The sequence below is a fragment of the Solanum verrucosum genome, unplaced genomic scaffold, assembly GCF_900185275.1.
Source record: "Solanum verrucosum unplaced genomic scaffold, falcon-dt-bn FXZP01000351.1, whole genome shotgun sequence".
Lineage (NCBI taxonomy): Eukaryota > Viridiplantae > Streptophyta > Magnoliopsida > Solanales > Solanaceae > Solanum > Solanum verrucosum.
This window is the reverse complement of record NW_026019958.1, coordinates 43098-57873: the sequence shown is the minus strand read 5'-3', so window position 1 is coordinate 57873 and position 14776 is coordinate 43098. Positions and strand designations below refer to the sequence as shown.

The 14776-nt window shown below is 33.0% G+C and overlaps 1 protein-coding gene across 1 annotated transcript; it reads right to left on the bottom strand.

Moving 5' to 3' along the window:
• Positions 1 to 13239: 13239 nt before the first annotated feature.
• On the bottom strand, positions 13240 to 14175 carry LOC125814795 (MYB-like transcription factor EOBI). Its single transcript, XM_049494241.1, has 3 exons — positions 14067 to 14175; positions 13811 to 13940; positions 13240 to 13726 (listed from the first exon to the last, which is right to left on the bottom strand). Exons 1-3 carry the CDS (start codon positions 14173 to 14175, stop codon positions 13240 to 13242), a joined length of 726 nt encoding a protein of 241 aa, XP_049350198.1.
• Between the last annotated feature and the right edge of the window lie 601 nt (positions 14176 to 14776).

Below are 14776 nucleotides of genomic sequence, written 5' to 3'. Positions count from 1 at the left end.
TCTACCTACTCATGTAATCAAAATTATAATTAAATCATCCGATTGTTACCAGATTTTGCTACACCTTAATAACTCCGATTTCATCCAAATCTGGACTAGGTTGAGAAATTTCAGTTTACTACGAAAAAGTTTTCTGATCCCAATTTTTTTTTTCTCCATTGGATTTTTCCTAACGACGGAATCAGATCGTTACATGAACAAACAAAAGCAAGGGTTTAGGAATAAATGACCAACTTTATTATTAATCACTCCATGTTCATTATTAATTGTTCATAGACTTGAAACAAACTTTGTTCCTACCATGTTGACTTTACATGGCATAATTTGCACTAACAATTGATAATTATATTTTAAAAGGTGAAAGCATACGAAAACATCTTAAAACGTTTAGAGATTAATTTGTTAATATTAAGTATGCATATATCGCTGTATATACTATCAAGCCAAGTTCCAAACAGTTAACTTATTAAGGGTCGTTTGGTTGATGTTTATGAAGCGGGTTATTCATTTATTAAAAGTTTAAAATGAGCATATTTAATATTTTTTATTTTAATTTATGTGAAGATGTTTGACAAGGCAAAGAATTTAAGAGAAAAAAGAAAAAACTTTTGAAGCTTGTGGTCTAAAATAAGTCATATAAATTTGTATGGCTTTAAATAATTTCACTAAAAGTAAAATGAAAAGTTTAACTTCAAATTGTTACTAAATATTGAAACGTCATTCTTTTTAGAACGGCTTAAAAAAGAGAAAGTGTCACAAAATTCCGACAAAAAGAAATAGAGAATACCATAGGAAGGTAGCTTTTTAGTTGCTTTCTATAAAATTTTGCACATTAAAAACAGTATGGTTATCATTTTATAATCAATCACACATAATAAAAAAATGTGCAAATTATTGTGAGTTAATTCATGTATTATTTTATTATTTTATACATAATAAAAGATGAAAAAAATTTATACATAAATAATTTAACCTCATATAACTGAACCATGCCTAACTAGTTCGTCCTAAATTAATTAATGTATTACAAATACTTGCATTATAACTTTAATAGCAACCAACCTTCTCTTTAATTTTTCTACGTAGAGGTCATATTTATCCCTCTACAATTGAAAAAAAGTGTAATATTTTCCTTTGTTATACTATAGATTCATATATGCTTTTAGTAATAGCACCAAAGCATTATATATAGAATATAGTTGAATGAATATACTAATATAGAATATATATTTAAATTATTTCAAATAGTACGTAAAAATAATTATTTTTCTTTTCTATCAATTACTGTGGAGTGAGGAGAATTCATCAACAGCACGTGAGGTTGGTAAATGGTCAAAGAAAAACCTATAAATGTCATTCTCCACATTATGTTGTTGTTAATTGGGATATTCTGGATTGTTGATCCCCATAATATTCCAAAAATAATGGAAATATAAGTCAAAGTTTTTCTTGCCCATAATTTTTTTTGTCCTTTCATTGAAAGTTCAATTATATAAATATTTAACTAATCTTGATTACTAGAGAGATTAAGAGGAAAAATACATGAATCCTATAATAGGATGTTGCACTAATCACTTGTTAACTCATAAAACAAGACTATTATGTGGTCAAAACATTAATCGAATATGAAAAATGAAAAATGAAAAAGAAAGATGTGTTCAGACATAGGGTCTATAGGTGTGGGACATGTCTAAATTAATTTTCTAAATGATAGAGTTAGACGTTTGAATTTCTATCTATCCTTAGGTCTTTCTTTAAACCAATTTGTCATTTTAAAATTGATTTCGAGGCATTTTTTTCTTTTTTGGCTATCTTGCATGGATAAGCAAACATTGCATTGATCATCTCTTGACATTTGCTATATGTAAAAATTATACATGTAGCAAGTTGAACTTGAAGTCGAAGTACTATATAATAATCGTTTCAATAGTTTTAAATCAAAAAATAAAAAATCAAACTTAAATGACTTTTAAGTTAAAAAGATAAAAAGTAGAGGAGAGTTACTTTTGGGTTTTAACTTTTGTACAGTCATTTTAAACTTATAATTAAGTTATTTTTAACCTTATCAAACATTTCTAAAAGCTACAAATGACTTTAAAAAGGGTTTGACCAACTTTTAAGTCAATCCAAATAGACCCTAAGTTACATGTTAGATGGTGCTATTACAAAATTAATACTCCCTCTGTCCATTTTTATTTGTCATGATTTTTTTTTTTTTAGAGTCAAATGATAAGAATTTTGACTAACACTATACGATGTATTTTTTCATCATATTGATATGTGTTGCTTCCAATTACACACGCAAGTGTACGCGGTCGTGCAAGTAATATAGTGACTCTTAAATGAACCAGATTATCGAACCCAAAGGATATGTCAATTAACTATTTTTACTAAATTATATTGGCTTAATTATTTATTTAAGAGTGTCAAAAGAAAAGAATGCAAGATCAGAATAAAATTACTTACAATGGTTGGACAATTTCAAGGCTGCAGCATTCAATGAATCTCATGTATCATATTTTTGGCTTAGAACTAATTTTAGTTGTCAAGTTACTGGTTTATAGGGTTTATTGTATGAGTCGAGCGACACACCTCTCGTCACCTACTCCAGTTAGCTATCTAACTACATCGTTGAGCATGGATAAATAGACTAACTGGCGAGCATTTATATTTCATCCTATTTCGTAACCAAGCAAGTTGTTCGTCCGGGCGTCACCCCTGAACACGAATCACCTCAATCAAATGGGTCGACCGAGCTCTCTATATTCTCTAGTCTATCTAACCCCTCTTCTCTCGATTTTAAGATTAAACAATAGATTTATCTTATGGTACGCAAACATAAAATACTAAAACAAGAATATAGAAGTATCTTATAATGACAACCAAGAATTAATTCATAATGCCTTTAAATAATCAACAAACTATTCGTAGCTACAACCCCAGAACAAGGGCGTTTAACCACTAATCTCTAAGAAAATAAAAAGAAGAAAAGAACCAGTATTGACGACTTTATACTTGATGCCCTATGATTGATTTCCCACAAATAATTATTTTTATGGACTATTTATAAATATAAAAAATTCTAAATAAAATAACCGAGTCCAAATTAAATTAGAAATCTAAAACCAAAAGGTATTGGATTCCTTTTTCGTTTCTGCATGAAACAGTGATGCGCCGCCTCAACCCTGCGCTTCTTCATTCTTCATATGATGCCACGTGGAATATTCCAATTTCAATTCTAATTCTACTTCAACCAACATATATATTATTTTATAAAATTTAATTCATTAAGCTATTTGATTGATTTTCTTCTTCAACCTTTCATATTTAATTCGTTTTAGCTCTAAACTTTTTTAACTTTTCACCAATTTACTCCTATAAATAAAATACATTATTTAGCACAATCCATAAAATTAATGCTCAAAAAGGATAAATATAAATAATAAATGTGAGACAAATAATGATAAGAAAATATATATTTTTGGCCTCACATCAATATGCGAAAAATTACAATTTATAATATCTTTATTATAGTTTTTGAATATCTAATTTTTTTGTTTAAATATTAAATTAATGTAATCTAATTTAACTTTGAAAATTAGGCAAGTTAACTTTTAAAAAGCGTAGCATGACAGATGAAACTGAATGGAGAGAGTATAAAAAATTGTTTGGAATTCTCAATTAACTTTGTAATGAAGAAGATGGGAGAGTATAAAGTATTAAGGGATAAAGGACAAATATACCTCGAACAATCGTTAGTGGTATATAAACATCCTCCGTCATATTTTTCGTTCATTAATATCCCTACCGTCCAAAAATCAGTGCACATTTACCCCTCCCACTAACAAAAGACTTATTTAGTACACGTGTCGCAATTCTACAACTCTCACCAATTATTTTAACCTAAAATTCAAATATCCGCCCATTACCCGTTTAACCCACCCAATTTACCCATCACCCACACAAATAAACCCATTTTCTTAAATCATCTTCTTTTATCTAGAACATTTATTAAAATCAGGCCTCAACCACCATGAAAGCTCACTGTAAAACTCAAGGAAGAATTGCAAACTAATACCAACTAAATTAAATCCTCAACTTCCGACAATCAACGCCAACAAGAGTTAATTTTCAGTCACCGTCTTTTCATACCAATCAGAATTTCTGAGATCTAATCGACATATTCTCTGCAAGAATCTGTTGACCCACTTGCTATTCCCAATGTTCCACTCACTTCCCCACCAATTTTTACCTCTTTTTGCCCCACACTTCTCTTCTCTTCTCTTCCTGCTTTTCTGATGAGATCGTGCTAATTTTAGCTCAAATTGTTGTTGTTGCTATGCTAGTAGTGGTGTTTTGCGGCTGCCATTGGGGATTGTTGCTTGGCCTCACGGTGATTGAGTAAATATGATTCTAAAATTAGTAATGCACAAACTATTGGATTTGAAACTTATGGTGTCAACTCAACTTTAAATGAGTATGAAAAATTAATCAGATTTTATTCCTTTGATGGGTAGAAGATGACTTAGAAGAAAATGGGTTTATTTGTGTGGGTAATGGGTAAATTGGGTGGGTTAAAAGGGTAATGGGGCGGGTATTTGAATTTTAAGTTAAATAATTGGTCAAATTGGGTAGGGTCGTAGAATTGCGCCACATGTATCAAATAACTTTTCTATTAGTGAGAGGGGCAAATGTGCACAGATTTTTGAACTGCAGGGGTATTAGTGAACGAAAAATATGACGGAGGGTATTTATATACCATTAACAATAGTTCGGGGGTATATTTATCATTTTTCCCAAGCATTAATTAGCAAATTGTTTGTCGTTGGCGTTGTGCTTTAATATCATTGTCCTACAATATTTTGGAATGTTTTCATATTCGACCTTTTGTTCATAACCCAAACACTGTATAATATTTCTTGTGTCTCTAATTATTTGTCCACTTTTAAATTGATGTGTCTATTAAGAAAATGATTATTGATATAATAGATTATCATTGTACCCCTATTAATTATAAAGTGGATGAATTAAAAACTTAAGATTTTCAATAAGTTTTACCTTTTTTAAAGTAATTAATTGAGGGTATAATAGGTAAAAGAAAATTGTCCTTTTTTAATTTATCAAAATGTACAATTAATTAGGGATAACTATAAAAGAAAAACTGGATAAGTAATTAGGGACAGATTGAGTAAATTCTGAATGTGTTGTATATCATATTTTGGAGAAGACGGAGGGGCAGTGACAAAGCTACTGTATCAGAAGGGGGTTCAGACGAATTCACTGGCTTTTCCGTAGATCTTATATTCGTATTGAAATATCAAATACAAAGTACATATATATTTCATGCGAACCCACAAGCATAGTGAGGCGGGTGGCCCAGTGATCTTTGTGCACCCAACGAATTTCTTTTGTCCGCGCGACGACGTGGGTTCAAAAAAGAAAAATAGTGTTTGTGTCCTACTCTAAAACAATATCTAACTATTGATTTCTACTCAGCTATTGAAAAACTTTTAAGCCAAATTTATTTTCAATAGTTAGGATTCTAACTTTTATTATTGATTTGATTGCTACTATCCGACCTCTGCCCTCCGGTATGTACTATGTACTCTTATCTCTTCTTTTTCATTTTTTTCTTATTTGTTTGTTTTTACCCTATATAACTATCTATTCAAAAGTAATTTTTAATCTTTGATTCTAGGGTTATTCCACATATTGCTAATGGATTATATTAAAATAGTTGTTGTTTGCTTTTCAAAATCTAACTTTTGAAGACAATAATGGATCTAGGTTATAATGAAACTAATAAAATATATGTTTTAGGTGCCACAATGTTAATGGTGAATTTAATAATTTTAAACTTACTTAGAAAAATATTGAAGATTATAGTAAAACTGTTCGAAATTTATATTAAAACATCATTCATATTTTATAAACAATATTTTAAAATTTTAAAATCAATTACTCAAATCTTCATAAATCATATTATTAAATTAAGTTTTACAATAACATTATCTAAGATAATATTTTCAAACATGACTAACATCTCATTAACATAATTTATGTTTTTGTGATTTTTAGGATTCAAATCGTCGTTTTTTTAGTGAATTGAATACTTGCATATGTATTCATTAATTTGACGGTTGATCCTTTAGGTAAGATTATTGTCCTTTTTTAAAATTTAGAACCCACATGCTTGAAATCATGGTTTCGCCTCTGCGGAGGGGGGGACTAGACCTTACCCGTGATATGTAAAGATATGACACTTGGACCTAACTCAACCGCAAAAGTTAGCTCATGAGGAAAGGTGTGTCCAAATCTAAATAAAGAGATCAAATTCGCATCCCTCTACGGCTCTACCGATGTGGGACATCTTAACCTGATATACAATCACAGATTGCAAGCAATCTAGCCAAAAAAAGGGGTGTTCACACCCTTTCTATCGTAACTTGGCTAAATATTGTCATGTATGCATATGGTAAGGAGCATAGGGTTGTGGAGAATGTACGGAGAAAGAAGTTTGAAACATTCACTTCAAATTAACATATTCTGTTTTTAACGTTAACCAACTATTATATCCATGTTTTTTTTATTAAATAAACTAAGGAATGATCTAAATAAATATTAAATTTGTGATTATAGTACCTCGTGTTTCGTCTAATGCGGTCAAAAAGGATTTTATGTTTGTCCTCTTATTCATACTTACTAATTAAGTCAAAGTACATACATATATATATATATATATATATATATATATACTAAGTCTTATCTTAATTAATCAGGTGAAAGTCTCTAATTTATCGTTAATGCGCGAAGTTTTTGACCTTTGACTTGTTTGTTTTTCAAAATTCTCTCGGTTGCTTCCTTTATTTTGTGAAAATTGTTTGACTAATGTCATATTTTGATAATTAGAGTAACCAATAAAATGTAGTACTTGTAATTGTTTTCAAGAAAATGAACTAAATTACTTCTTCCATTTCAATTTGTTTGTCCTATTTTCTTAATTAGTCGGTTTAAAAATGAATCCGATTTTCCCTTGATAGCTTTTTAATTCTAACTTTCCACGGGACATGCTTGAAACAACAAGATTAAAAGATATTTTGGTACATTCGACATATTTTTAGTTCAATGCCACACAATTAAAAGTACTACTCTTTGTTTTACTATTTTAAACTGTATCAAGTTAAAACCAAATAAACAAATTGGAACGAAGGATGATCTTATGATTTAGCTAATTATAATACTAGTCTGATTAGTTAGTTAGTATAATCAATTAATTAGTTAGAATAGTTAGTTAGCCAGCTGTCAATTCTGTTACTTTTCAGTTAGTATGTTAACTCACTAGTTGACACTTTTCTCATTGTATAAATACGTACTATCTCTATAATGGAAATCAATTTGTTCTTCCCCAATTTTGCATCTTCTTCTCTGATATGTTCTTCAGTTGTATCTATGGATGTTTAAGCCATGGTTATGGAGCATTCTTCACATGGTATCAGAGCACGAGGTAATTTGATTCGTATGTGCTTCTATACTTCATCTTTGATTTTTGTTCTGCTCCTGTGTTGAATTTTGATCACATGCTAGATCGAGTTTTGTTTTAGATCCATTCTATTTTCCGCTACATTTCTTCATTTAGATCGATTCATCTTCTGTGAGTGTTTGATTTGATTCTTCAATGGTGATTGAAAGTGGTTCTGTTTCAAATGAGAATACTGTGAACAACAATGGTGCTAGTGGAGAAGATCTTAGTTCTCCTTTGTATATGCATCCTTCGGATAATCCAGGTGTGTCGTTGGTTCAAACTCCTTTTGATGGAGTAGGATATAGATCATGGAAACGAAGTGTTCTTAGAGTTTTGTCGGTTAAGAATAAGCTGGGCTTTATCAATGGTGATTGCAAAAGGCCCGATCCTGGAACATCACGTTTCCGTCAATAGGGAAGGTGTGATGACATGGTTACTTCCTGGATTCTCAATTCCCTGTCTAAGGAAATTGCAGAAAGTGTGGAATATGTCTTCGATTCATTTGAATTGTGAAAGGAATTGGAAGATCGATATGATCAAACCAATGGTGCAAAGCTGTATCAGGTTCAACGCGAGATCAATGAGCTGTCACAGGGAACTTTAGACATTACTACCTACTATACTAGGATAAAAAGGCTGTGGGAAGAATTAAGCACATTACATGTCAAAACTCAATGTAACTGTAATTGTACTTGTGGAGCTAAAGATAGTATGTTCAAGGTAGAGCAGGATAGGAGATTGATACAATTCCTTATGGGATTGAATGAGGTTTACACTGTAGTTCGAGGGAATATCCTCATGATGAATCCGCTACTTTCCCTAGCACAAACCTTTTCTTTGCTGGTGCAGGATGAAAAACAGAGAGAAATTAAACCTAATGCTCAAGTGTTCATGGAGTCTACATCTCTGAATGCAAGCAGTTCAGGAAAGAAGGTCATGGAATCTATTGCTTTTAATACAAATGGTTCAGCAGAAGCAAGCACTTCTAGGTCCATGAGGGCAAATTATTCTTCTACAGGCGACACAAATCCTAACTTCAGAACTAACTATTCTCAAAATAATTCCTACAATGGCAACATGCCTCGTATTATATATGATTACTGCAAGAAATCAGGACACACTAGGGACAAATGCTACAAGTTGCATGGCTACCCACAGACAAACAATTATCAGAATTCAAACACCTCTAATCAGAATGGATACAGAAACAATAATCAAAATCCCAGGGTCAACAAAGGAAAAGGTTTTATGGCTGATGTTCATGGTGGTGGTTGTTGTTCAGGAGAAGAGGAGCACAGGGGAAATCATGCTGATACAGGTCCTTAATTGACAAGAGAACAGTATGCTCAGTTTGTGGAGTTACTACAACAGTTTCAAGCTGAAAAGAACAATGCCTTTACTGGTGGTAATGTGAATTTTGCAGGTATGATAGCATGTACCTCCTCAATTGATTTTGGCAAGTTATCATGCAGATGCTCTCACAATAAAATTGACTCTTGGATCATTGACTCAGGAGCCTCTAACCATATGACATTTGACATAACATTCTTAACAAACATTACATATCTTCCTTGCCCCTTATTAATTACCTTACCAAATGGTTACAAGGTGAAAGTTGTGAAAATTGGTAGTGTAGTACTTGCATCAAACATTGTTCTTCATGAAGTGTTGTATGTGCCTTCTTTTAAGTACAATCTTGTTTCAATTAATTGCCTTTCAAAATCCATACCTAAAAGCATTGTGTATTTTTCTGAATCCTCATGCATTCTGCAGGCCCCTTCAATGAAGAGGCCTTTGGTCATTGGTGAAGCAAAGGATGGACTCTATTTTTTGTGTTCTAAGTGTCTGATGAAGCCCAATCATCCTGGTACTACATGTACTGCTTCAGTCACTTCCACTTCTGGTTGTGTGCCAAGTCAAGATGTTTTCAATTCTAGGTCTCAAGATGTTTTCAATTCTAAGTCTGTTTCTTTTCTTGTTCCTTCATGTAAACATAGTACTTGTACTCAACATGGTGTTCCACTCAATAAGAATCCTGATTTTTCTACTTCTTTTGACTCATACTTGTGATGCTGTGATTGTGTTATGGCATAATAGACTTGGACATGTACCTTTTGTGAAAATGAGAGAGATTAAGTCTATACCTGAAAGATTTTTTGCCAAACAATCCTTTCTTTGTAACATTTGCCCAATGGCAAGGCAAGAAAGACTGCATTTTCCTCACAACACCCATACCTCTACTAAACTATTTCAATTACTTCACATAGATCTATGGGGTCCCTACCACATGGTGACACATGATAAGTGTAGGTATTTTGTCACACTTGTTAATGATTACAGTAGGTGTACATGGACTCAGTTAATAACGTGTAAGAGCAACACCTTAGTAGTCATCAAAAATTTCTTGTCCATGGTTGAGAATCAATTCAACACTAGTGTTCAGACCATAAGAACTGACAATGGCCATGAGTTTGTAAATACAGAAACCTCAACCTTTCTTACAACAAAGGGAATAATTCATGAGAAAACTTGTCCATACACACCACAACAAAATGGGGTGGTGGAAAGGAAACACAAGTACTTATTAGAAACTACCAGGGCTCTTCTTTTCCAATCCAAATTACCTCTTAAATACTGGGGTGAGTGTGTGTTGTGTGCTACATACATCATCAACCGACTTCCTACTTCTCATATAAAAGGAAAATGTCCATATGAGTTGATGTACAAAACTAAACCAGTCTATTCCCACATGAAAACCTTTGGTTGTCTATGTTATCCTACTCTTCCAAAACCTCATAGGGACAAATTTCAAGCCAGGACTACACCCCATATTTTCCTAGGCTACCCTTTTGGATCAAAAGGCTACAAAGTTCTAAGTCTAGCCACCAAAAAGATACACATTTCAAGGGATGTAGTTTTTAAAGAAAATATTTTTCCTTTTGTTGTTCTTCCTGATGTCTCTTCTTTTCCTTCTGTCTTGCATTCTGTACCTTTCATAGACACTATGCATACTGATATTGAATCACAAACTGTGCAACATGTTGAAAATGATGTAATTTATGCAAGTGACATTCCATCTCACACTTCACCTAATCATGTAACTAATTCACCTATTACCATTCAGACCTCTAATCCTGAACCTACAGCTTGCAACAGACCATCCAGACCACATAAATTGCCCACATACCTTCATGATTATGTTTTGCCCAAGACTATGCCTAAACAATTTCAGAATTTAAATATTTCCCTAAATACTGCCTTCTCCAAACACCAACATATACCACCTGAAACCTTGGCACTTGAGAGTCAAACACTTGTGAGAAATGTCAGTAATAATGATGAACCTTCTTCATATGGGGAGGCTGCTTTGAACCCTGCCTGTCAACAAGCCATGACACAGGAGTTTGAAGCATTGCATACAAATCACACTTGGGATCTTGTTGATCTACCTAGTGGCAAGAAGGCCATAGGATGTAGGTGGGTTTATAAGGTAAAACACAAAGCTGATGGGACTATTGAGAGATTCAGAGCAAGACTTGCAGTAAAAGGATACACCCAAGAAGCTGGGGTTGATTATACAGAGACTTTTTCACTAGTAATCAAGATGACAACTGTAAGAGCTCTACTAGCCACAACTGTAAAGAAGGGCTGGAATATATTTCAGCTTGATGTAAATAATGCATTTCTTCATGGAGATTTACATGAAGAGGTATTTATGGAGGTTCCTCCAGGTCTAGTAGTACACAAACTAGGATGGTATGCAGACTAAACAAGTCCCTATATGGCCTGAAACAAGCCAGCAGACAATGGTATGCCAAATTAGCTGAAGCCTTATATTCAAAGGGGTACACTCACTCATTGAATGACTATTCCTTGTTTCATAAGAAGTCTGCAAATTCCAGCATTTTTGTTGTTGTCTATGTAGATGATGCGATTCTAACAGGCACAAGTGTTATTGAGATTGAGGAACTCAAAACCTTCCTCCATGACAAGTTCAAGATTAAGGACTTGGGAAGGTTACACTATTTCCTTGGGATGGAAGTACTTTACAAAGATAATGGACTTATTATCTCTCAAAGAAAATTTGTTCTTGACATGTTGAAGAGTTACAAAGTTGCAAGTATGAGCAGTTGTACATCCCCACTTGACCCTGCAGTAAAACTCCATGCCAATGAAGGGAATCCTTTGTCAGAACCATTGTTTTATAGAAAGCTTATTGGGAAGTTGAATTTCTTGACTAACACTAGGATGGACATATCATACAGTGTACAACACCTCAGCCAATTTATGCAGGACCCTAGAGAACCATATTTACAAGCAACTTTTCATATACTAAGGTATCTCAAGGCTGATCCCACTCTAGGAATCTTCATGTCCAAGGAACAGTCATATGATGTCAAAGCTTATTGCGACTCTGATTGGGCTGCCTGCCCTGACACCAGGAAGTCAGTAAGTGATTATATTGTATTGTTAGGCAACAGTCCACTCAGCTGGAAGTCCAAGAAACAAGAGACTATATCTTTGTCTTCAGCAGAAGCAGAGTATAGAGCTCTAAGGAAAGTTGCAGGTGAGTTAGTATGGATGAGCAGATTATTAACAGAACTCACATTGCCATTGCCTGTGCCTATTGCAATATACTGTGACAGTCAATCTGCCCTACATATAGCTCGAAACCCAGTGTTTTATGAACGCACTAAGCACATTGAAGTTGACTGCCATTTTGTGAGAAATCTGCTTCAGACAGGCCTCATTTCATTACATCACATAAACTCTGATAATCAATTGGCAGATATATTAACTAAGACATTGACTGGAGTCAAACATTCTACAGCATTGAGCAAGTTATCAGTGTTCTCCACACCTCCAACTTGAGGGGGGGGGGTCTTATGATTTAGCTAATTATAATACTAGTCTGATTAGTTAGTTAGTATAATCAATTAATTAGTTAGAATAGTTAGTTAGCCAGCTGTCAATTCTGTTACTTTTCAGTTAGTATGTTAACTCACTAGTTGACACTTTTCTCATTGTATAAATACGTACTATCTCTATAATGGAAATCAATTTTGTTCTTCCCCAATTCTGCATCTTCTTCTCTGATCTGTTCTTCAGTTGTATCTATGGATGTTTAAGCCATGGTTATGGAGCATTCTTCACAGATGAAAATGCCTATTGAGGTTCTTTTTAACTCTTCTTTATGCATAAATATTTTAGGCTAGCAGTTGGATTTATGTAGCAAATTTTGCAAGAACATCCCCTTAATGTCATTTATGATCTTCTGGATTTTCCAAAGAAGTTTATAGCTTGTATTAATCATGTGGTCGTGAGTCTAGGCAATTCCCAATTCTATTTCTAACAATTCCTCTGGCACCAGCCTTATTTAGATTTCTTATATATTATGTAAACTACCATTATTTTGGGGTTAATACAAGAAATTCTCTTCAGATTCCAACAAAGCCCTAGTATACAATATATTTTCTTAGACTACTTCGGAAAAGTCCTTATACTTATAGAACTTGAGAGATTGAACAATCATGTTGTTTTGGACGAACAAATTAAATACATATGTATGTTTAATTTAAGAGTTCCAAACATTACAAAGTACGTAATTCAACAAACTTAACATAATGGCCATGAATTCGAAATGCATACCACATATATATGTTGCTCGTACGTAGTACTACTAACTAATTAGAAGACATCAAAACCTCCGGTGCCACTTAGATCTTCAGATTATCCGCTGCCAAATATAGGTCCAACCAGAAATCAACAACATTAGATGAATGAACACTCACATCCATGAAATCATTTATGTGCAAATCAACACTACTTGGTGATGAAGACGTACTACTCTCTGGATTACTCTCCAATATAACTATGTTATCGTCATGAACTTGATTGACAATTGAAGTAACATCATTTTCTTGATTAGATGTTTCCAAGATTTCATAATTTTCATCAAATGTGATGTAGCTAGAAGAGGAGGAGTTGGTGAAATCAAGTGATTGATCATTAGGACCTTCAATATTTGGACAAGTAGTTATCAAAGGCTTCTTTTGATTACTCATCTCTATTTGTTTGGCTTTCTTCCTTGATTTAGGTTTCACTTCATCTTTTGTCCCAAGGTGCTTCTTTAAATGTGTATGGTAGAAATTCTTGATTTCGTTATCTGTTCTTCCAGGCAATTCTTTAGCTATAGCTGACCACCTTTAACAAATTAAAACATGTAATTGGTTCCTCGAAAATGAGCTATATATATCTATGTTACTAAAGCTAAGGTTTAATTCTCACCTATTTCCAAGCGATTGATACATTCTGATCACAATTTCCACCTCCTCGATGCTAAAAGGTCCTTTCTTTAGATCAGGCCTCAAGTAGTTGATCCATCGGAGTCTACAACTCTTTCCCGTTCTTGATAGCCCTAATTAACAAAAATATATACATATGTGATGATGAAACCCTAAAAGCAGTCTTTGTTTTTTTTAAAAAAAAAAAACTAAAAGCAACAATAAAAAGTTGGGATGAAGTTTTGTTGTTGTTGTTGAACCTGCAAATTTGGGCATGTGAGACCAATTCCAAATACGATATTGCATGATATAATCAATCAATTTTTGGTCTTCTTCAGTAGACCATGCTCCCTTTTTTACATAATCCATTTGATGCTGGAACACTAGTCCTGCCATAATTATATATGGAGCTTCTAATTACTCACAAACCTTAATTTCTATATATATATATATATATAAGAGGGAGAAGGTAAGTCTTCATTTTCCAAGAAAGTTCCCCTCACTTTGACACTACTACATGGTATTTATAAAATGATTATTTAAGTAGACTTTTGGTCATGTTTTGTTGTGATAATTGAAGAGAGAAAAGAAACATAGTATTTGTTTTCAAAAGTGAAAAAATGATTTTTTGAAAATTGGCAAATTATGAAAATTATTTAATAAAGTTATCCAAGTCTTTACAAATCTCCTACAAATAACTTAAGTTAAAACTCCATATATTGGCACCTATTACTTACTTAAGAAAAATTATATAAATATAAGTCTTATTTACTATAATTTCTAAAATTTTCTATCATTTAAAAAAATTACAAAAAAACCCCTCTCGGATGCATCCCTATCCCCTCTCTGATACACTCCTCCGCTTTTGGGTACATCCTTATTCTCTCTCGGATACATCCTTCTCATTAAGTAATGTATCATTTGCAATCCGTGAGCTATGTATCCGCAGGTTTCCTCATGTATCCGAAAT

What these genes read in the sequence shown, in the direction of transcription:
- LOC125814795 (XM_049494241.1), bottom strand. Translation starts at nt 14,175, where the DNA reads ATGGATTATGTAAAAAAGGGAGCATGGTCTACTGAAGAAGACCAAAAA. An exon ending in TCACATGCCCAAATTTGCAG is followed by an intron (nt 13,941 to 14,066) that starts GTTCAACAACAA and finishes TTTGTTAATTAG; the next exon opens with GGCTATCAAGAACGGGAAAG. An exon ending in TATCAATCGCTTGGAAATAG is followed by an intron (nt 13,727 to 13,810) that starts GTGAGAATTAAA and finishes AATTTGTTAAAG; the next exon opens with GTGGTCAGCTATAGCTAAAG.